Consider the following 19,019-nt stretch of genomic DNA (forward strand, 5'->3'; position numbering starts at 1 on the left):
TGTTTAAATCTCCAGCATTACAATTTTTAAACATTAATGAGACGATGATTGGTTACACTGCTCAGTATAAAGAACAAAGGAAAACATAATCAATAGTCTTAGGTACCTACATAAGCCAAACTGTGCTTTTAAATTGTAAAATCAATAGATACAAATTACACACGATCATTTTTGAGACAGTATTTCTGGGTGGACATCTAAGAGGGGGTAAGGGAATCTCAGGAAGGAAAAGCAACTGTCGCATTACTCCCTTATTATTTATGCAGACACACAAACACGCACACTGATCAAAGCAATATTTTTAACAGCCAGAAAACGATGGAAAGACAGACAGACAGACGCAAGGAGACAAAGGGTGTAAGACACAGAGACTATCTGTCCTGAAGCAGTCGTAGTTCAGTGGGAGGTTAAGTACCAATTAAGAATCTTTCCAGGGCCAATAGTATCACACTCACAAACCAGCCTTTGAAGAACAGAGACATATTATGAAGAAACACACACACACAAATCTGCCAATAACAAGCACAGAGACAGATGTGTGATTGACATAAACGCGTTGTGGCAAGACCAACTGGAGGCAAAGGGTATTTTATGCAAAAAAAGTGGTGTAAAACAGTTATAGTTATATCATCACTGTGGGTACATAACTACAAGAAAAATAAGGCGAGAGGTCACCGGCAATATCTACTGCAGCTTTTGGTTATAACAGTCCTGTAATAATTCAATACTCAATAAAGAGGTAACCATATATAGCATGATATATACAATAATCCAATAACTATCATGATTCTCTCTATCAAATATATATAGATGCTTGCAATCAATTAAAGCTTATGTGTAACTTGATTCTGATTATAGACGATCCCGAAAGAACTACTTACTGTCAGAGGAGCAACATCATGGTGCCTGTTTGCGGCTCATCTTTCTCATCTTCACCATTCATTACTTTTCACTTAGTTTTCTACATGTGATTGTTTAAATGCACGTGTGGTATTGACTGGCTGCTACAGAGGGAGGCAACACTCCGGTTGGTTATTGGGTGGCATTAGGCTATGTGAATCACCATGCAAAAGTCGTAGAAGCCAGACATGTGGTCTATAAAGAGCACTGCTCTTGCATAATTCACTGAGGAAACGCACCGGCATGAGTGGAATATGGCCGTCAGGTAGAAGCTGCCAGAGCTCCACCTCCGAGCCCGTTAACCACAGTACAAGACACCAACTTGACGAAAACAAAAGACACGTACAATAAATGCAGAGGTTTACCAAGGGACCTCATTAGAAAGAATATAGGAGAAGAAACTATGGCCAGCTGAAGTTGTTACATTTTCCACGTTAAGGCGTATTTTTATGTATTTGGTCAGTTTCCAAAGCTAAAATAGCAGCAGTGCAGCTCTGGGAAATGTCTAAATAAAACAGGATTTTTAGCTGTACGTAAAACTACACTAGTGCATTCTGTGCTCAGAGGAGGCTAAGTAATAATAGGTTTGTTTACATAATTAGACCTCTATCAAAGCTCAGCAGCGGTTGTAAACTGTAATTGCATGCCTCAGGGCAATATATAGGTGGGACAGACCATGTTTTCTTTAGTTAGGATTCAACAAAGAATATTTCGGAAAGACTTTCATGGAAAAAACTGGTACAGACAGTGAAAGAGCTGCGCAAAAATAACTTATAAGAAACCACAGGAAAGGGTGTGATGCATAGACTGTGAATGGATTTTGCCACTTTATTCTAGACTCATGTTGGTTCTCTGGCTGGTTGCTGCTAGCCTAATATATTGGTGTATATATAACAATAATATTTTAAAACAAAAGCAAAATGTGTTTAAAATCTAAACAGCAAGAAGTGCTGCTTACAGGTACAGCGGAGCCATACTGAAACTCAAACACATTCCTTAACTCATAGAGGACCAAGCTTAAGTATCTAAGGCAAGACTCTTGGGTGGGCACAAGCCTGAGCCTTCCTCTGGTTCCACGCAGACCCTTCGCACTCTGGGTATGGCCACCAGATGCTGAGTCAAAATTCTGCTTACAGTCTCGAATAACCCCCTTCCACTATTTACCTTACTCCCACCCAGTCACCCACAGTGAAAAAGAGAGTTGCGCAACATGTCACATCCTCTGACATTCCACCAGTCCGGAAAAAGACCCTTGACTGCTCTTAGAAACAAGGCACCCTTGTCAAGGTGACGGGAAGGAAATGGGTTTAAAGGGACTCAAAATCAGCAGCATTTGGCATCTTCACTCAGATCAACTTTCTACCTCAGAAACAATCGCTAAAACAAGTAAGAAATGTGCGACGCCAGCACTAATTTAACCTGCATGTCGTCCAGCTCAGTATAGGTCTGTACCAACATTAACACCAAAAAGCAGATTGGACTGTGAGGCAAATGTTCACAAACACTAAGCGGCGTGCAAGGTGTCAGTTCTGGCATCTGATTAGACTGCTTGCTCCCCACGCAGCTCATCATAGATGCAGCACATAGCCTAAATACAGGAGTACAACAGTTTGGAATTGGGCCATCTGTCTCTCTCTCCCCTTGGGGTTTACATTCCTCCTCCCAAAGTAATAACAGAGCAGAGAGGAGAGCTGTCAGCCCAGACACAACCAGGAGGTACTCACTCTTTTCTCTGCCGTACATCTGCACAGATACTGTACTGCAGATAATTAAGCTACACTGCGAACCTGCACGTCTCACTTTTAAGAGAGGGGTGATAATCCCAGATCCTTCCTGGAGAGAAGTAATCCACATGCAATTGCCATGGCTCCCAGGAATTCAGGGTAAATATGCAGTGCTGCTCTCCTGGACGCAAGAGAGGCTGAGCTATCAAAAGGTTTGTGTGTGATTATAGACAGCAGAGTTGTCATTTTTAGAATATGGCCTGGGTATGTGTATTCTGTTTTTGTTATGATTATATCCTATATATTTTTTGTGATGTGCACTGTGATATTTTATTTAAAAAAGGAGATACAGAAAATCCAGACATGATACTTGTCACGTTAATTTTCCATTGTGTTCATAACAAATGCAACAATTTGAAAATTCCTGTGATTGGTGAATGGTCATGAAGGCAGAAAAGTGTATATGAAACCAGTTTTTATGGCTCTGTTAAGCAGTAAGCTTGTTTATATAGAGCGCTGTAGTGGGCCAAATTTGTTTAATTACACTATTACACACAGATGCATCATGATGTTAATGTGGAAAACCAAAAAAAGAAGAATGCTACATGTAATAAATCAGGTGGTGATAAGGTGTTTTTTCTTTTTGCCTGGTAGCATTTGAAATAAGCACTGTGAATAACCGCACAACTGAATGGTGCAAAAATCACATGTTTCCATGGAATATAACGTTTCTTTCACGTTTGTCAAAAGTTAGTGTGTTCACAAAATCTTGCATGACCTATGTTTCATCCTTGACATAAAGTAAAACTTGGACTGAGCATCACTTCCTACTACCAGGGCAACAGACAATTTTACAAACCATTTCAGTCTCAGCTGACTTGAAGAGATACTGGATACTGGGTATGATTTTGAGCTTTTATATATAGAAATGTAACACTTACACAACCCATATCCCAGTGATGGTCAGAGCTGGGAGGCTAACAGGCAGTATCATCCAGAGGGACATCTTCCAGCACCTTGAACAGTCTCTTTCTTCTTTTTCCTCTTCGGCCAGCCGAGCGATATCTGCTCAAGTAGTACTAACATTTAACTGAGTGTGACTGACATCTGCATTGATTCATGTTCTTGAAGATGGGGGGGTGGTAGATGGGACACAGTAAGGACAGATGTGTCCTTTTGGCTGGTGAATGAGAGGAGAAGGGAAGTGCGTTATGTCAGGATCATTCACCTACTGATCAGAAATTAATCATCAGAGTAAGACTCTGCAATAGAAATACAACAAACAATTATTTTAATTGATGAGAAATCTACCATGTATGAAATTAGTGAAAAAATGCACATTGAAATTTGTCCATGACATCTTCAAATAGCTTGTTTTGTTCAACCAACAGTCCAAAATCCAAAATATTCAGTTTACTATCAAATATTTTGTCATAAAAGCATCAAACTTTCACATTTGAGAAGCTGAAACCAGATAGCTGTAGGCATTTTTTGCTTGAGGAAATGATGAAAACTATTATTTTATCATCAGAGTAAGTTGCAGATGAATCGATGAATCGTTATTGCAGCTCTACTCTGCATTCAGGCTCATGTGATGTTCACAACAATGACGAGCGTTGAGAAGAGCTCACATTACAAGCAAAAACACCTGCACTATAATACAACTTCGCTTCTATACAGCTGGACTCTCTCTCTTGCTTCAGGACTAATGATGTTGTCCTGGACTGATGAACTTATCTGTTATATGAAAAAAAAAACAAAAAAACAACGTTGTTTCAAGAACCTTAACTCTCTTAAATATTGAATTAGGCTTGCCTCGATAATCATAGACGCATCGCAGGTATCACAGGTTTACACATATTTCATATATCCATATTAAATAAGCTGCGTCTTGTTTGCAGCTAGAAAACAACGAGCAGCATCAGGAGTAATACTGCGGCTACTCACCTTGTGTCTCTGTGTTAGCTTCCAAGTTTTTCCTGTTTTGGGCAATTTTGAGCTCTCCGGCTCGTCCTCCGCACCTCTGCTTCCCCCAAAAACTACTCCACGCCGGACTCCCGGGACACGGAGCAGCCTTTGATTTTCTGTCGGTCCCTATCCACTCCGTGCCGACGTCCCGGTGGCCGTGATCTCCGTGGGTCGGTGTGTGGGGAGGGTCGCTCTCACATGCAGTCCGTCCCGTTGCATCGCCGCCACGAAACACTCCGGAGGATCCAGCTGTTTGGCTCCGCCCCCCCCCCCCCCCCCCCCCCCCCCAAAAAAAAAAAAACTGTAGTGACAGTGTGCGTTGCATTTATGTCAGGGCGTACACTGGGTGGGAGGGTGGGTGGGGTTTAAAGCTGAATAACGACGCTCGGCGTGGTTGGCTTACAGAATAGTGGTTGATTTCTAGGTGCCTGGGTGAATAATTAAATGTATAGTGTATAATGGAGTTTAATAATAACTGTTACAAACACAACATAGCATTGCTCCAAACGCAATCACTTTAATCGTAACAAATAAACAAGCGCTTCTTTTTCATTGTGGTTTTCTTTTCCCCGGTTGGTCGCGGCTCCTCGTTTTCTACTCTCTCTGTAAAGTGAGGCGACTCAGCAAACGAGTACAACCGTAGTGAAATGTGATACCACCTATATAAAGACAGGTAAAAACTTAATTACTCTCTCTCTCTCTCTCTCTCTCTCTCCTTAACTCTCTTAGAGTTAAGGCCTATGAGTTTCTGCTGCCCCCTGCAGTTTCAGCTTCATATCTCTGTATAGGCTGTCTGTGTCTCCTGGTGAGGACCTGGGGATATGGGCCTAACATCTGGTAAGGATTTGTCAAAATACCCCCAGTATAATTTAAACGTATCAGTTGTCACTTTCAATGATGCTGCACTAAAATCTGGGCTCCGCACTGATGCAGTCTCTGTGGTCTCTCTTCCATCTTTAATACATCCATTGTTACACCTTTACAAAAAACTGAATTTACAAGTAATAACATCTGTCGGGGTTATTATATTAGCCTAATGAGTAATTAAGTATTTATAATGCCTTTAATAGAGTACGTGCAAACTGAAATCTCAGCATGTTTCAGCATCTTTTCTCAACATAATATTTCTGAAGTGTGTAGTTTTCACAGGTGTTCACTTTTTCTGGTGGTAAGCTTACTCTGACCCTATACTGTATTTCATAACAAAAGACTTGACACAATTAAAGTAAAGTAGCTTTCAACAAGTGTTAGCCCCGTCTTCTGAAACATAGAAGCAGCATAATAAAATTTTAGAAACTTACACGCACAAATTTACAGGATAATCTGCTGTAGGTTTATTTGTTTTTTCAAATTCATTCAACCAACAGTGATAGTTTACTTAAATGCTAATAAAATGGAATCTAAAATTGCAGAAAAAACAAACTTAATCACAGGCTTTTTGAGAGTCCTTCACATGTTGGAGTCCTGCGTACTTACTGTAGTTGTAGTAGTAAATGCGCTATAATATACACTTTTCTTTCAAATCAGTGATCAGAATACTTGATCTTCTGCTGATTTTAAAGCTTTGAACAGGTCATATACATTTGCCACTTAAAGCAAACAAAACTAGATATATTTGAGCAGTGCTCAGCATTTTCTGTTTGTTTGGAACATCCAGGTGTTTCGTTCCTATTCTTTACCACTGTCGGCCCAGGTAGTGGAGAGGTATTCCCACATTTGCTGTGTACATGGATGTGAGGATGACTAAACGAACTGACATCAGTGTAAACAGCAACAGCAACTCCAGTTCCTGTAATGTTAAGCCACTGTCCACATGATGTGTTTTCAACATGATCAGAGGTACCTGTCTTGTGCAAATCCACATGCATAAGTGCCAAAGACAATCTGTAACAACATGGGGGTTTTAAAACTGTAATTTAATTTCACAGACAGCATCAAACACACCAATAATGAAAATATAACATGCTCTAACATGATAGAGAAAAAGATATATGAAATAAAGAAAATAACATGATAATCAGTTATTGATATGCATATGTTTCCTACTTACAACTGATACATTTTGTTTTCATCTCTTCAGACTAGGCCCAAAAAACAACAAGCAATGATCAACGGAACAAAAACATATCAACTGGACTGAATGCTAATACAATTGTTCATGGAGTACTTTTAGCAAAAAAGTGGAACTAACAAGAATTAATCAAATTCAAAGCCATACTGGGAATATTGTGTAAATTGAATGCAAATCTGTGGCGTTATAGCAAATCTCCTACAGTCTTATGCTGGTACCGAAGCCCCACACACTGAATGCAGGGTAGAGGGGCTCTTTAAATGTAGTCTGGACTCTGTACAGAAGCTGCATGCCATTGGAGACACTGTAAAATGCAAGTATTCCTGCTGCATGATCCAGGTAGATGCCAATACGTGATGACATTGGAGCTGGAATATCTTTGCTCTTATTATTGTGCACAAAAGAGAACTTGGAGTCAGAGCAGTACAGACTCCAGGACTTGTCGTTCCAGCCCAGGCTGCATTCATTCCCGTTTCCCTTACGGCGGATTCCCCTGTAGGTAACAGCCACATCTATCTCTGTTCCCCTCCAGTCCACCTCCCAGTAACAACGAGTCCCACTCACGCTGTCCTTGCACAACATCTGGGGTGGAATGGATGAAATGAGACAAAGAGTTCCTTTATGCATTGTTTAGATGAGAGTTTATATGAGTTACTTACTGATTTGGGTGACTTTCAATCAATACAAACAAAAGGAGAGGAGAAAAACAAATTTTATCTATGGAATGTGATTCCATAGACTTTTCATAAATAGCCTAATTTTTTCAAGAGGCTGGAGGCAGTAAATTCTCACCTGCTGCCAGTGGTCGAATCGGTCTGGGTGGTCAGGGTAGTTCTTTGGCTCACTCTTCATCGTAGCTGTTCGGTTACCCTCGGAGAGGTGAAGGTTAGGGTGGATGGTGTTGACATCCAGAATCAACTGGCAGGAGTCTAAAAAAAAAAATTAATTATCAGTCATCTTTGTGTTGTTGTTTAGTCTTTATTTGCCAATTTAATGTTATCATATTCTTTGTGTTGGTCTGTTTTGAGATTAGATAAAACCCGCAGTGTCACAGTGTCACATCTCTTCTTTTGCTTCATCTTGTTGCACATGAATTGTCTAACTAAATATTTGTGACTCTCATATGTTTAGGAACAACACAGCTCCCACGGAGGTGGAGTAAAAGCAGGAACACCTGTGTTTGTTCAAGTAGCACTGAACTGTAAGTTTGCTTTCTTACATTTCACCAAACCTGTTCTGCAGGCAGCATACCTTCCACAACACGAGTTTCAGTCGTTTCACCACACGGTGTGGTCATCCCTTTGTTGGGGATGGAGATATTACTTGTACATGACACAGTGACGAGCACTTTTCAAGCCTGAAATGTATAAAGCTTATTTGCTGGAATATGAGTGGGGTGTGAAACGACCTCAGAGTACCCTTGACAAGATGGTGCTAAAAGTTAAAACAACAGGTTAAAGGCAGGCTTCTCTGTAAAACAGTAAACTCATGACTCACATTTCATGAAATCTTCTCTAGTCTTTGGTTCTTCTCTTGTCTTCGGTTCTTCCCTGAAAGATGATTCTCTTCTTGTCTTTGTCTCACCTTCTTGCGTGATGTAGACTTCCTTCACTACGAAGAGAATGATGAAAAACATGAAAGCAGCAGCAGGCTAAAAAACAACCATCTCTACAGAGACACCAACGCTACATGACATGAAGCACTGGGAAGACAAGATTTGTCCACCTGCTCCTGAGATTTTGCTCATTTCAGTCTTGCTGACTTCTTCTACTTGTAATTTCAGTGCAGCGATGGCTCTCTTGGTAGCATCGAAGGAGTAATATGGAGCGACAGTGATGTTGTTGAGGTCTTCATATCCTGAGGGTCCTGACAGAGACTGCCAGCTCTGGTGAAAAATAAGAAAGTGGAGGATAGAGATGAGAGGGGAGACACATCTAGCACATTGCCCAGACTCTCAGAAGGCCACGCTGCTCTGTTCGTGGTCCTAAGCACAGGTCAGCCTCACCTGTAGAAAGTGTATGTGATCATCAGTGTGTGAAAGCTTCTCCAGGTCGGTGTGTCTTTTCCTCAGCAGAGTGATCTCCTCCTCTAAGCGGTCAAGCAGTATCTCAGCCCGTGTCACAGTGGTCCTTTCATGGGAGCGGATCATCTCCTTGACTTCGTTGTACTTCCTCTCTATGGAAAGCAGCAGCTCAGTGAAGATCCGTTCATTCTCCTCCAGGACCGTTTGAGCAGAGTGCTGATGAGTTACAAGAGAAAGAAAGAGAGGGAAAACTTTGTCAAAATATGGATGGAAAATGGTTATTTTTCAAACCAGCAAACTCTAATGACCTGTTTTTAGCATCAAGAGTGAGGTGATTTTTTTTTTTTCTACTCACTTTAACTGATTCCACAGCTTGTCGGAGATCCTGCCACTTTTTAATTCTCTGGTCAATCCTATGTTGAGATTTGTGCAGTGTAACACCAAGTTGTTTCTGGAGAGGGAATGACTTTATTAGTGGGTGGTAACACTGCAGATGAAGTGTTTACTGTGCCCATGTCACCCTTGTTCGATAAATATCCTTTCAAATGACTCAGATTATTTTCATCACTCACTTGTTTCTCAGTCCTCTCAGTTCCAGCTGGGACGATGTCGTGATGTTTGTGCTCATCCATCATGCACAGAACACACACTGAGGTCTCATCAGTGCGACAAAAAGCCTCCAGGAGCTTGTCATGCTGCGCACAGATCTTCTCTCTCATCTGACCCGTGGCTTTGACCAGTTTATGCTTCATCAGGGCAGGATAGTCATAGTGAGACTGGAGGTGAGTCTCGCAGTAGGATGCCAAGCAAACCAAGCAGGACTTCTCAGCCTTCTGCTTCCTTGTTGTGCAGAAGTCACACAGGACTTCTCCATTCTTAGCCTGGGCCCTGGGCTGGCTACGACTGTTCGAGCGACGAGATTTCTCCAGGCTGCTGTATCTGTCCAAATCCAGAGTGCTGTTGTGGGACATTTTTTTACCAGTAGTTTAGAAAAATATCCAGCAGGTATGACTACAAATTTAAAATCCACAGGTGATTTAGCTCAGCAGCACTGTCTTAACCTCTTGATAAAATGTCTTGAGATATGCAGGTAGAGAAAAGACTTAACAAAAAGCAAGCAGGAAAACAGAGAAAATGAGTTCCTGAAGTTAACAGCTTCAGTGAAACTGTGTGACTGACGCTGTGTGTGACAGAATGTAAGCTATGTACTCTACTCTCATGGTAAAACCAGTATTCCAGGTTGGGCGTTTAATATTCAAGGAATGGGTGTTACTACAAATGTACTGACTGAAACAAAGAGGACTGAGACAATGGAGAGGAAAAGTTGAAACTACAAAAACAAAAAAGGAGCCCTTGTTGATGTACAACGCTTCATATGCAAATCTGGAGAACATGGTGTTGTCAGAGAAAATATGAAAACATTTGTATTTCTTATTTGAACAGAGGGATAGCATGGACATTATGTTTTACAGTTAGCGTCCATGCTCTGTTCAAAAAACAATGAACAACCTTGACAGGATTTTTCACCCATCTACACTGTTAACAAGTGACCTTCACTTTGTTTTATTTGTTTCAAGATCATATTTCTGTTGTCTATTGTTAGACTTCCACCCAGCATATGTACAGTATATGCTGCCCATACTGCCACAGCATTCACCAACAATGGCAAACAGCATCATCTTGTGGGACTGATTCTTTACTACACAAAATATATAACCCTCTGTTCCTCAAATTTATACAGTATGGAACTTCATCCAATTTGACTTCTAATTTCTACCAATTTTAAACACATATAATAATCTTATTACAAATTTCCTCTCTCCAGAGTGTAAGAGACTAGAAGAAGTGGCCGTGGAGATTAACCAAAATGTTCCCACACTGCTGCCTAGATCAGCAGGTGTGAGTACTCAATCGTGATTGGACCAAAATACAAAATACTCACGTACAGTTGGAAGACAATAAAATAGGTGTAATATGTGATATTTACAAAATATATAGCTTGCCCTAAGTCTAAATAGAAGTATAGTGTTCTTTGTGAGATGAAAAATTAGCTTTGTTACATTAGTAAAGATTAGAGCTGAAAGGCAGCACCTGCAGCTGTTGCAGCAGGTTAGGGTTTCGAGGGGGTATTGTGGTTTCGGTCTTTTCAGGTATAACTGCCAAAATCACTTTAATTCACAATATCAACATTTGTGATTTGATATGTTTGACTTTTCCAGTCTTAGCAGTTTGGTGCAAATATTTTTTCTACCTCTTTAAAATATTAGAAATTACACGGTGTGTACTTTTGGCACTGTGGTTCGACACATCCATTTCAACCACATAATAAAATAACTTTATTGAATTTCTTCCATGCTCTTCTACTTTAAGTTGATTTTGTTCCATTGATACTCTGCCTAATAACCCTATATCTCAGCATTCTTGCTCAGTTTTGTTTTGGTGTTTTTCCCAAAGCAGGTCACAGTAATGTTGAGCAAAATTTGTCAATTAGACCTTTGAGGTTTTATCACTGTGACAATTCTCATATGCACTTTGACAGACTAACTTAATTTGTCTCAGGCAAGCTCTACGGGTCAGCCTTCACATATGTAAAAGTCATAATAGCACAGTGTAAAGTTCCTGCGTTAAAGTTTTAGGTAAAGTCAAAGAGGTATAATCAGTTAAATATACTTGGAGTAGTCCTATCAAAAAAGAAAGCCTTTATCAAGAGAAATGGGTTACTTCCCAGTTATTACTGGATTATTATTATTATTGATGCATTAATGTATATTATATGTTGATCATGTTTTGTGTGAAAATGTTAATCTGCAAAGTAACTATATCTGTCAAGTATAATTGTGAGACACTTGCACTTCATGTGTATATTTTTATTTCATGTTTCTTTATACTTCTACCCCACCACATTTAAATAAAAGCTTGAATTACTAGTTACTTTTCAGATTCAGATCATAATACAAAATAAAACTAACTAATACATTATGATTTAATATTATCAATTAAGCAACACATCCCCATCTTTACCAGCTGGGCTATATTTTCACTTTTACTTTGTACTATAAGTATATTTTGATGCTATTACCTTTGTACTTTTACTTAAACACATTTTTTGAATGCAGGTCTTACTTGTGACAGATTTCTAGACTGTGGCATCACCCTTTTACTTAAATAAAAGATAGATATTATAAATATAAAATAAGACCAAATGGAAATGTAAAATGTACTTTAAATGTTGTTTACTAAATACTGCATATTAACCCCAGGGAAATACAAGTGTTTCTGTCATGGCTGTATTATTTTAAACGGCAGGACGACTCCGGGGCTGCAGGGGGCGGTAGTGGTCCCTTGCCGCATTGAAATGACAACGATTGCTTTCGCTAAAGTGCGTCGGTAGTCCAACGTTGGCGCCAGATGAGCTGTGGCGCCAGCTACACACACAGGCAGAGAGAGAGGAAGACACACAGCAGTTTGACGAGGCTCACAACAGCTTGCAAAGCCCTTCTCAACCCGGAGTTTGAGACATACATACTATTCTCCTTTTTCCTCCCTTCACCGCTCAGAAAGTAAAAACACTGAAAGGTGGGTGTGTGCATGCAGTGATTTATACATTTAAAACCGGCATGATCCTTACTCCAGGTGATTATTGCACCGTTCAGATTGAACTTACTCTAACATGAGCAGAAGCAGCGCTGGGGCAGATGGACTCTCTGTTTGAGTGAATATAAGCGTAGTGATTATTTATCATGGTATTCAGCGTGTGCGTTGTGAATTTTGCTTCTCCGTGTGTGATAGTAGCCAACTTTGTAATGGAAAAATACAGGCCTTGACTCGCACTGGTAGTAACATTATGTCCTGCTGGAAAAAGCAGATAGGCACAGCAGCATAACGTTACTGGCATAAGGAACTATTCAGCTCTGAATCTCATCCAGGTTATTTTTACAGAGTCGACCCATCCGCCTCTCCTGAATCCACGTCTAGTTTATCTTTGCAAACGAAACCAGACTGAACATGGTCGGATGGGCGGTTAATAGCAAAGCTTCCGCTCCAGTGTTTTACACTCTACAGGCTGGTCCGAAAGTGGACAACGGGCTTTAGCCGTGCTAGCAGACTGGATTAGCTGGCTTGTTAGCTTGGCACCATTGCTATGTAGCCAGCACGCTAATATTGTCTCGGCTGGGTAGCTGCTAACCTCAGCAAGGCCGCCATTGCAGTCGTGTGTGCGGTGTGTCGGTGCTGCCGCAGTGAGGGGGAGCTTTAGCCAGGACTGTAGCCAAGATTCACCGTGCCCGCTCCGTCTGCAAGTGTCTTACATATTTAGTGGTTTTCCGATCGGTGAAAGTATTTCAACTCACATCTGGTGTGTGGTTTGTGTCTCACGTCGATTCTTATGTAAGTAAAACACATCATTTCCCGGGCTTTTCGGCGCAGCATTCATCAACCTCACGGTTAGCCATCTTTGTTTCAGCTAGCCCACTCCTCTTTGGAATTACGGTGTGGCTCCTAGCTTGCTAACCTACTTACCATTAGCCTTCGACGTCGTCTTTGGTGATACTGCAGGTTAAACGAGTGTTTAAGATTGTCTCCATAACCCGACCATATGCACATGTGGCCTGGCTGTGTATGTTTCGGCTCACTCTTAGATGGCTTCGGGGGTAGCCCTAATTCAGTATGTTTTGAAGGGCGGAAGCTAAGCATGCTAACGTTAGCTAGTGGCAGCCATCTTAGGCGAGCATGTAATCTTGGCTAGCTGGAAGTGCTGGTGTGGCAGAACAAGATGGCCTGTTAATACTCGCACAAGGAGAGTTTCCGCGTCGGTAGTTGTGTCATAAATTGCACCAAATTACTTAACTCAGCCATTCACTTTAATGTAAGTATTCCGTTGTTCTTTGAGTACTAACTATAATTACTTGCGTGTTGCTTTTGCTATGAAGCTAGTTAGCTGGCTAAAACGCGAACACATTAGCAGCTAACACAATGCTGTTTTGTCGTTAACCAGTTCCCCCATCCACCATAGCCAGCTAACTAGCGGCTATGAAGGCTATTTGTAGCTGTTATGAGAGGCTAGCAACCAATAGTTCAGTGTTTAATAACAAAACATTGCCGTTTATATGCCCCCACCCTCCAAGTTGTATTTAATCAGAAGACACCGCGAACTGCGCAGATAAACGAGTTTCATAGGCCAGTCAGGCTTTGGCTTGCGGATTAAGTTTGAATTGGGAGCTTGATCGAGATGTGGTCCACCTTGATTTTATCAATTGTGTTAGCTAGTGAAGTGAAGCTCGTCTTGAGCGCTAACGAAGCTAACACATTGATTGCATAGCCTGCAAGTGGTAGTATTTTAAGTCTGATGATGAGACAACAGGCGTGCAGTTGTAGATAATACTTTATCGCGCCTGTCCCACTGCTTTTTGGTGTGAATGCACCCCTCACATTAACTCAAATATTCAGTTTTCTGAGCATAATGCACCACACTGAAGTGTTTTGGATCAAATGAACATACGTCAATCAATATACAGTAGTAGAGAGTAGATCATTTAATAATCTAATAGTAAGGGCTTCTCTAGGTCACATTGCTCACCTGTGGTGTTAAACTACTGCACCACCAACCATTGTGCTATTGTGCCATCAGCCTAGCACTATTTTATCTTGGCTGAGGTTGCTCATGTCTGTCCTGGGCAAGTAAGGCTTACTCTCCAGGCCACTTGCCGGATAACTTCTGAACAAGCTTTTTTGTTACTGTTTCAGCTAATATCTAATCAGATCAGATGACACCAAATTATTAAAATAGTCCACATAAAGACTGTGGTCTTCTAAATCAGTCAAAATGATCTGAATTTTAAATTTACATGTAGATTCATTATGTTACATTCTGACATTTTATTTTTCTGCCAGATTTAAATTGATGTGAAAGTGCTTAATTAAATTGTCCCACCTTTTCTCTTGACATCCTAATTTCACCTTGTGAAATTACAAGACAATTTTGGATACCATTTGGATCAAATGCATGTGAAAACCCTTCTACCCTGTGAGGCATGCAAGGAAAATGGGAAGACATTTTTTTCCACAGAAATGACTTTGCAAATATGAGATTATACCATTAAAGAGAAGAGAGTGTTATCAGTTGATATAATCTCAGACAAATAAATGAAGCTAATAAATAAAAGAACCCACTTAAGGTATTATATTTATTTTTATTCTCTTTATTTTCCTCTTTTGCAGGTCTGGTCACTGACAAAAGCACCGGTGCTCTACTGAACAAAACAAAGCTCTATATCCCCCCCCGATTCTTCAATAAGTCATCGTCCGGCAAGAAAACGGAGGTCGTGGGGCTGGAGTGTGTTCTCATGGCCGAGTCAGAGACTGAATGTGACACACCCGGCCTTGACACACTTGGGTCGGAGTGTGTCATAGCCCACAGCCATGTCGACCTTCACTATGGAGCAGAAACTGAGATCATGACAGAAGAAAAGCGTGGATTAGAGCTCGAAATCCATGGCTCAGACCTGAAGATCCAGGGACTAGGGACAGACCTCGGAGCTGTAGCTTGTGTGGATGCGATTGTAGCCGAGACAGACCATGATTACATTAAGGTGGAACATGGTGAGATGCACTGTTTCACAGGAGCAGAAATCAAGACGACAGGAAACGAAGCTCTGCTGGGAGAGGTGCTGCTTAAGACAGAAAGTGAGCATGTTGTCAAAGTGGAGTCTGACCATGGTGGGGAGCTGACAGTGGAGTCTGAGAATGGTGTAATCATACATGAAGCCCATGGCCTGCAGTGCAACGAGTGTGGGGAGATTTTTGGCAGCATAGCTGATCTTCACCAACACTTTGAGATCCATAAGGACCTCAATCCTTACATCTGTGTCCACTGTGGTGAGAGCTTTGCTGTAGAGGCCAGCCTCAAGCAGCACATGAAGATTCACATGAAAGAAAAGCCCTATGTTCCCCCTGGAGTTGAAATTATGGGCAAAGATGTTATTGATGCCTTCAGCCTCAAGTCTCATCAGATGATTCATTTGCCAGACAAACCCCACAGATGCTCGGAGTGTGGTAAGAGCTTTGCTGCTGCCATCACCCTGAGGGAACACATGAAGATGCATTCAGAGGACAAGCCCTACAAGTGCACCCAGTGTAGGAAGAGTTTTGTCCGCAGAAGACATCTGAAAAAGCACCAAGAGGTTCATGCACGTGAGAAGCCATATACTTGCGGCCAGTGTGGCAAAGGCTTTGCCACAACTTCCAACCTGAAGCAGCATCAGAAGACCCACGCTGCAGTCGTGCTGGGAGACAAACCCCACCGCTGCACACAGTGTGGAAAATGTTTTGCGGCTGCTGCCACTCTCAGAGAGCACCAGAGGATCCACTCAGGTGAGAAGCCGTACAAATGCAACATGTGTAGGAAGAGCTTTGTCCGCAAACGTCATCTGAAGAAGCACCAGCAAGTACATGCCGGAGGGAAGCCCTACACCTGCAGACATTGCAACAAGGGCTTCAATCACTCCTCTTCTCTCTCTCGCCACCACAAGACCCACCTGCAGAATCCAGTGTTTTCCCCACCTCAGCCTGGGAAACCTTTGTCATACGGCACTCCCCCAAAGCAGAGGGTGCACCAGCAGGGAGACAAGCCCTACATGTGCCACCACTGCGATAAGGGCTTCAATCATTCCTCTTCTCTGTCCCGGCACCAAAGAGTCCACTCAGAGGGAAAGAGCTACACATGTGCTCACTGTGGCAAAAGATTCAATCACTCATCCTCCCTTGCTAGACATCAGAGAGTTCACTTGGAGAACAAGCAGCAGCAGCAGCAGCAGCAACCGCCACAGCCGCAACCGCAGCAGTACAGCACGATCTCCACAGGGAAGGGATTCCCTAACAACGCCTTCCCAAAACAGCGCATCTTGTCTGTTGAAAAACCGTACAGGTGCTCTCAGTGTGGAAAAGGCTTTAACCATTCATCTTCCCTCTCCAGACATCACAGGATCCATGTAGACCAGTGAGCACCCTCACCAACCCTTACATGCTGTCCCATGCAAGCGCACACACCCACTCCCCTGTTTCTGTTGTACCAATGATCCCATCATTGATATCACCACACCACGGGAAACATCAGGCCAACTTCTATAGACAAAAGTGGTCATGTCAGCACATTGCTACGGTGAAATGGAGCAGTTGAGAATAAATGGACAGTAACACAAATCTTCAAAAGGAAATGGCTTGGCCTGAAGGACCATGTAACCTATAATTCAGAGCTGAACCCGGGACTTTGTGCTCAATTTGAAGAGGGTATAATAATAGATTGTGAAAGAGCCTCTATTCTTGTTTGTGATTGTGCTTCACTTGCTCTAGGACCTCTTTTGAACAATTTTAAAGAAAAAAAAAAAACAAGATCTACATGATAAAATTGTTACCTGGGGAAAATGTACTTCACCCAATGGCTGGTCTTTTTGATAAAAGTATTCAGTTCATGTATCTTCAGGTTGGCACACATGCTTCTCAGCTGCAACTTTATTCAAGGCTACCAACACAATTGGTGAACAAGAACTATTGTCTCAATTTAAATAGTTAATTCTTTTTCACCCTCATAACCCCTGTGAAGCAAACATCAAAAATCCAATGTAAATACTTATTGATTTTCTTTTATATATATATGTATAGGTGACTAGTGTGCTGTTCCAAAAGATTACATTTTTGATAGTAAGATCCACTTTGTCTCCACCTTTTTTTTTTTTTTTTTTCCCCCCTTTTATGACTTTAATTTGTTCTAAGTGTTGGAGATAAACATGTTGCAGGTGTTCTCATGCAGCTTGTTCTTGAATTTGGGCTCCATCAGACATGAGCCATCTTGTATATTTATGAGGTTGTTTTCTTGTATGTCTGCTATGGGTTAGCACCGCTGCATAGACTGTACAGAGAGCAATACTGGCTGACACCCTGATTCTATTATGACATGCAATTTAGCCATAAGAAAATGCATAATAGAAATAAAAACCTACTGGGTAGCATATTACAACATGACCTGTGTCCTAATTATTTACTGTGCTGTTTCCTCTGTACCAGAGCACCAAATGTACATTAAATGCAACATCACGCTTTGTTTATTTCTTTGGAGACTAATTCAATGACCTGTGTATAGAATATAGGTAACACTCAAGTTGATCTGCAGACTGTCGAAATTTGATCTAAAAAAGGTTGTGTATACTAAAAGACTACACGAGAATCTCACTTTTACAAGATTTTTTCGAATTCCAATGGATGCGCTCTATTTACTGTTCTGTGTAAAATATCTTTTACAAACTGATGTATTTTTTTAGATATGGCTTGGGTTATATGAAAGGGAATGAGAGATATACAGTTTTTATGGGAGTGAACATTATGGTGAGCAATATTTTCATTTCTTTTCATTTGGATAACAATTGTGCTTCAAACTGTAGCATAGGTTTCTTCCTTGTGTTAGATAGGTGCCTTATTGCATGCTATGTAGAAATGTATGCCGAGCTGTTATTTGAGAAAAAAAAGTTAGGGTTTTCAGGAGTCTTTTGTTCTTATTCATACTAACTTACCCTACATTTTAATTTGATGTCACTGATACCTATTGCTTTTTTGCTTTCATGTATATTACCATGTGTTTACACTGTTACAACCATATTGTCTTTGTTCCCCCCTTTTCATTTTTGTCGATGGCCTCATTGTAGAGAGAAAAATTGTAAATGATCCATATAGGCGTCTCTTAAGGGCAAATCCTGTAACACCTCTTCCCAATTTCTGAGTGGCACATATATGGATAAATAAAGGTTGTTGACTCTTGTGGTGGTGTTCTATCAATCATCATCTCATCTGATCTTCAATCATCACTCATCTGACCATTACTCATTAGGATAACCCCTAGTTTTGAAGTTCCTGCAAAATAAATACAACATGGTGTATAAAACAGTGACACTAGATGTGATATGAAGATGTGCTGGTTTACTTCCAGCCATACAGTGAGTCATTTTTGACTGAGCAACTTTGTTACCCTGTTTGTTGCACTTCTAAGGTTTATCCACATGGTGTCACTCTCAACCCTTGACAGTTGTGAAGAGCCAACAATATCCAGGGCAGGTACCGATGCTTTCGAGTATTTTCCACCAATTTTCATATGAATGTTTTTTTATAAGTTGAAATATACAATTGAAACATTTAAATCTTAAACATGAAGGTCACCAAAACTGAACCAGTCAGCTGCAGTCGTAGTAGCTGAGTTTAAGGGGAAAGTTCTTGGGAATGGGCTGTGAGAAATAGTAAAAACGTCAACATAATGTCAGGAAAGTACACGTCTTCCTGCACTACACTGGTT

General features: G+C 41.1%; 3 protein-coding genes and 1 long non-coding RNA gene across 7 annotated transcripts in view; 2 read left to right on the forward strand and 2 right to left on the reverse strand.

Moving 5' to 3' along the window:
• LOC139622891 (transmembrane protein 150A) overlaps nt 1-4,820 on the reverse strand; it is a 24,257-nt gene extending 19,437 nt beyond the window's left edge. Inside the window, exons 1-2 of the mRNA XM_071480593.1 lie at nt 4,572-4,820; nt 3,566-3,804 (exon numbers count right to left, since the gene is read on the reverse strand). Of these exons, the coding sequence (XP_071336694.1) occupies nt 3,566-3,630 (65 nt within the window). The 5' untranslated portion in view covers nt 3,631-3,804; nt 4,572-4,820. The remainder of the gene's footprint in view (nt 1-3,565; nt 3,805-4,571) is intronic.
• Nucleotides 2,696-8,402, forward strand: LOC139622894 (uncharacterized). 2 transcript variants are annotated; one of them, XR_011691391.1, is made up of 4 exons: nt 2,696-2,836; nt 5,322-5,429; nt 7,795-7,864; nt 8,265-8,402. It is a non-coding gene; the product is annotated as an uncharacterized lncRNA (long non-coding RNA). The 2 variants fall into 2 exon arrangements; XR_011691390.1 differs by lacking the exons at nt 2,696-2,836; nt 5,322-5,429 and adding an exon at nt 5,137-5,265.
• ftr14l (finTRIM family, member 14-like) lies at nt 6,490-9,862 on the reverse strand. Its single transcript, XM_071480583.1, has 7 exons — nt 9,259-9,862; nt 9,042-9,137; nt 8,669-8,902; nt 8,389-8,548; nt 8,161-8,274; nt 7,456-7,592; nt 6,490-7,245 (listed from the first exon to the last, which is right to left on the reverse strand). The coding sequence occupies exons 1-7, from the start codon at nt 9,655-9,657 to the stop codon at nt 6,862-6,864; spliced, it is 1,524 nt and encodes a 507-aa protein (XP_071336684.1). The 5' UTR covers nt 9,658-9,862; the 3' UTR covers nt 6,490-6,861.
• A 2,232-nt stretch (nt 9,863-12,094) lies between these two features.
• Nucleotides 12,095-18,490, forward strand: LOC139622885 (zinc finger protein 345). Of its 3 annotated transcripts, none has more exons than XM_071480580.1 (2): nt 12,095-12,262; nt 14,903-18,490. In XM_071480580.1, exon 2 carries the CDS (start codon nt 15,028-15,030, stop codon nt 16,681-16,683), a length of 1,656 nt encoding a protein of 551 aa, XP_071336681.1. In that variant the 5' UTR covers nt 12,095-12,262; nt 14,903-15,027; the 3' UTR covers nt 16,684-18,490. The 3 variants fall into 3 exon arrangements, with proteins under 3 accessions (XP_071336681.1, XP_071336682.1, XP_071336683.1); XM_071480581.1 differs by lacking the exon at nt 12,095-12,262 and adding an exon at nt 12,897-13,072; XM_071480582.1 differs by lacking the exon at nt 12,095-12,262 and adding an exon at nt 13,402-13,550.
• The last annotated feature ends 529 nt before the right edge of the window (nt 18,491-19,019 follow it).

The sequence above is a fragment of the Trachinotus anak genome, unplaced genomic scaffold (assembly GCF_046630095.1).
Source record: "Trachinotus anak isolate AG129_WGS33_773 ecotype Australia unplaced genomic scaffold, CSIRO_AGI_Tana_v1 ptg000007l, whole genome shotgun sequence".
NCBI classification, from domain to species: Eukaryota; Metazoa; Chordata; class Actinopteri; order Carangiformes; family Carangidae; genus Trachinotus; species Trachinotus anak.

Bases quoted from the DNA above. Each gene is read 5' to 3' on its own strand.
- ftr14l (XM_071480583.1), bottom strand. From the start codon at position 9,657: ATGTCCCACAACAGCACTCTGGATTTGGACAGATACAGCAGCCTGGAG. The intron at 8,903-9,041 runs GTGAGTAGAAAA...GTAACTCATCAG, and splicing joins AAGCTGTGGAATCAGTTAAA to CACTCTGCTCAAACGGTCCT. The intron at 8,549-8,668 runs GTGAGGCTGACC...ATTTTTCACCAG, and splicing joins ATCACATACACTTTCTACAG to AGCTGGCAGTCTCTGTCAGG.
- LOC139622885 (XM_071480580.1), top strand. From the start codon at position 15,028: ATGGCCGAGTCAGAGACTGAATGTGACACACCCGGCCTTGACACACTT.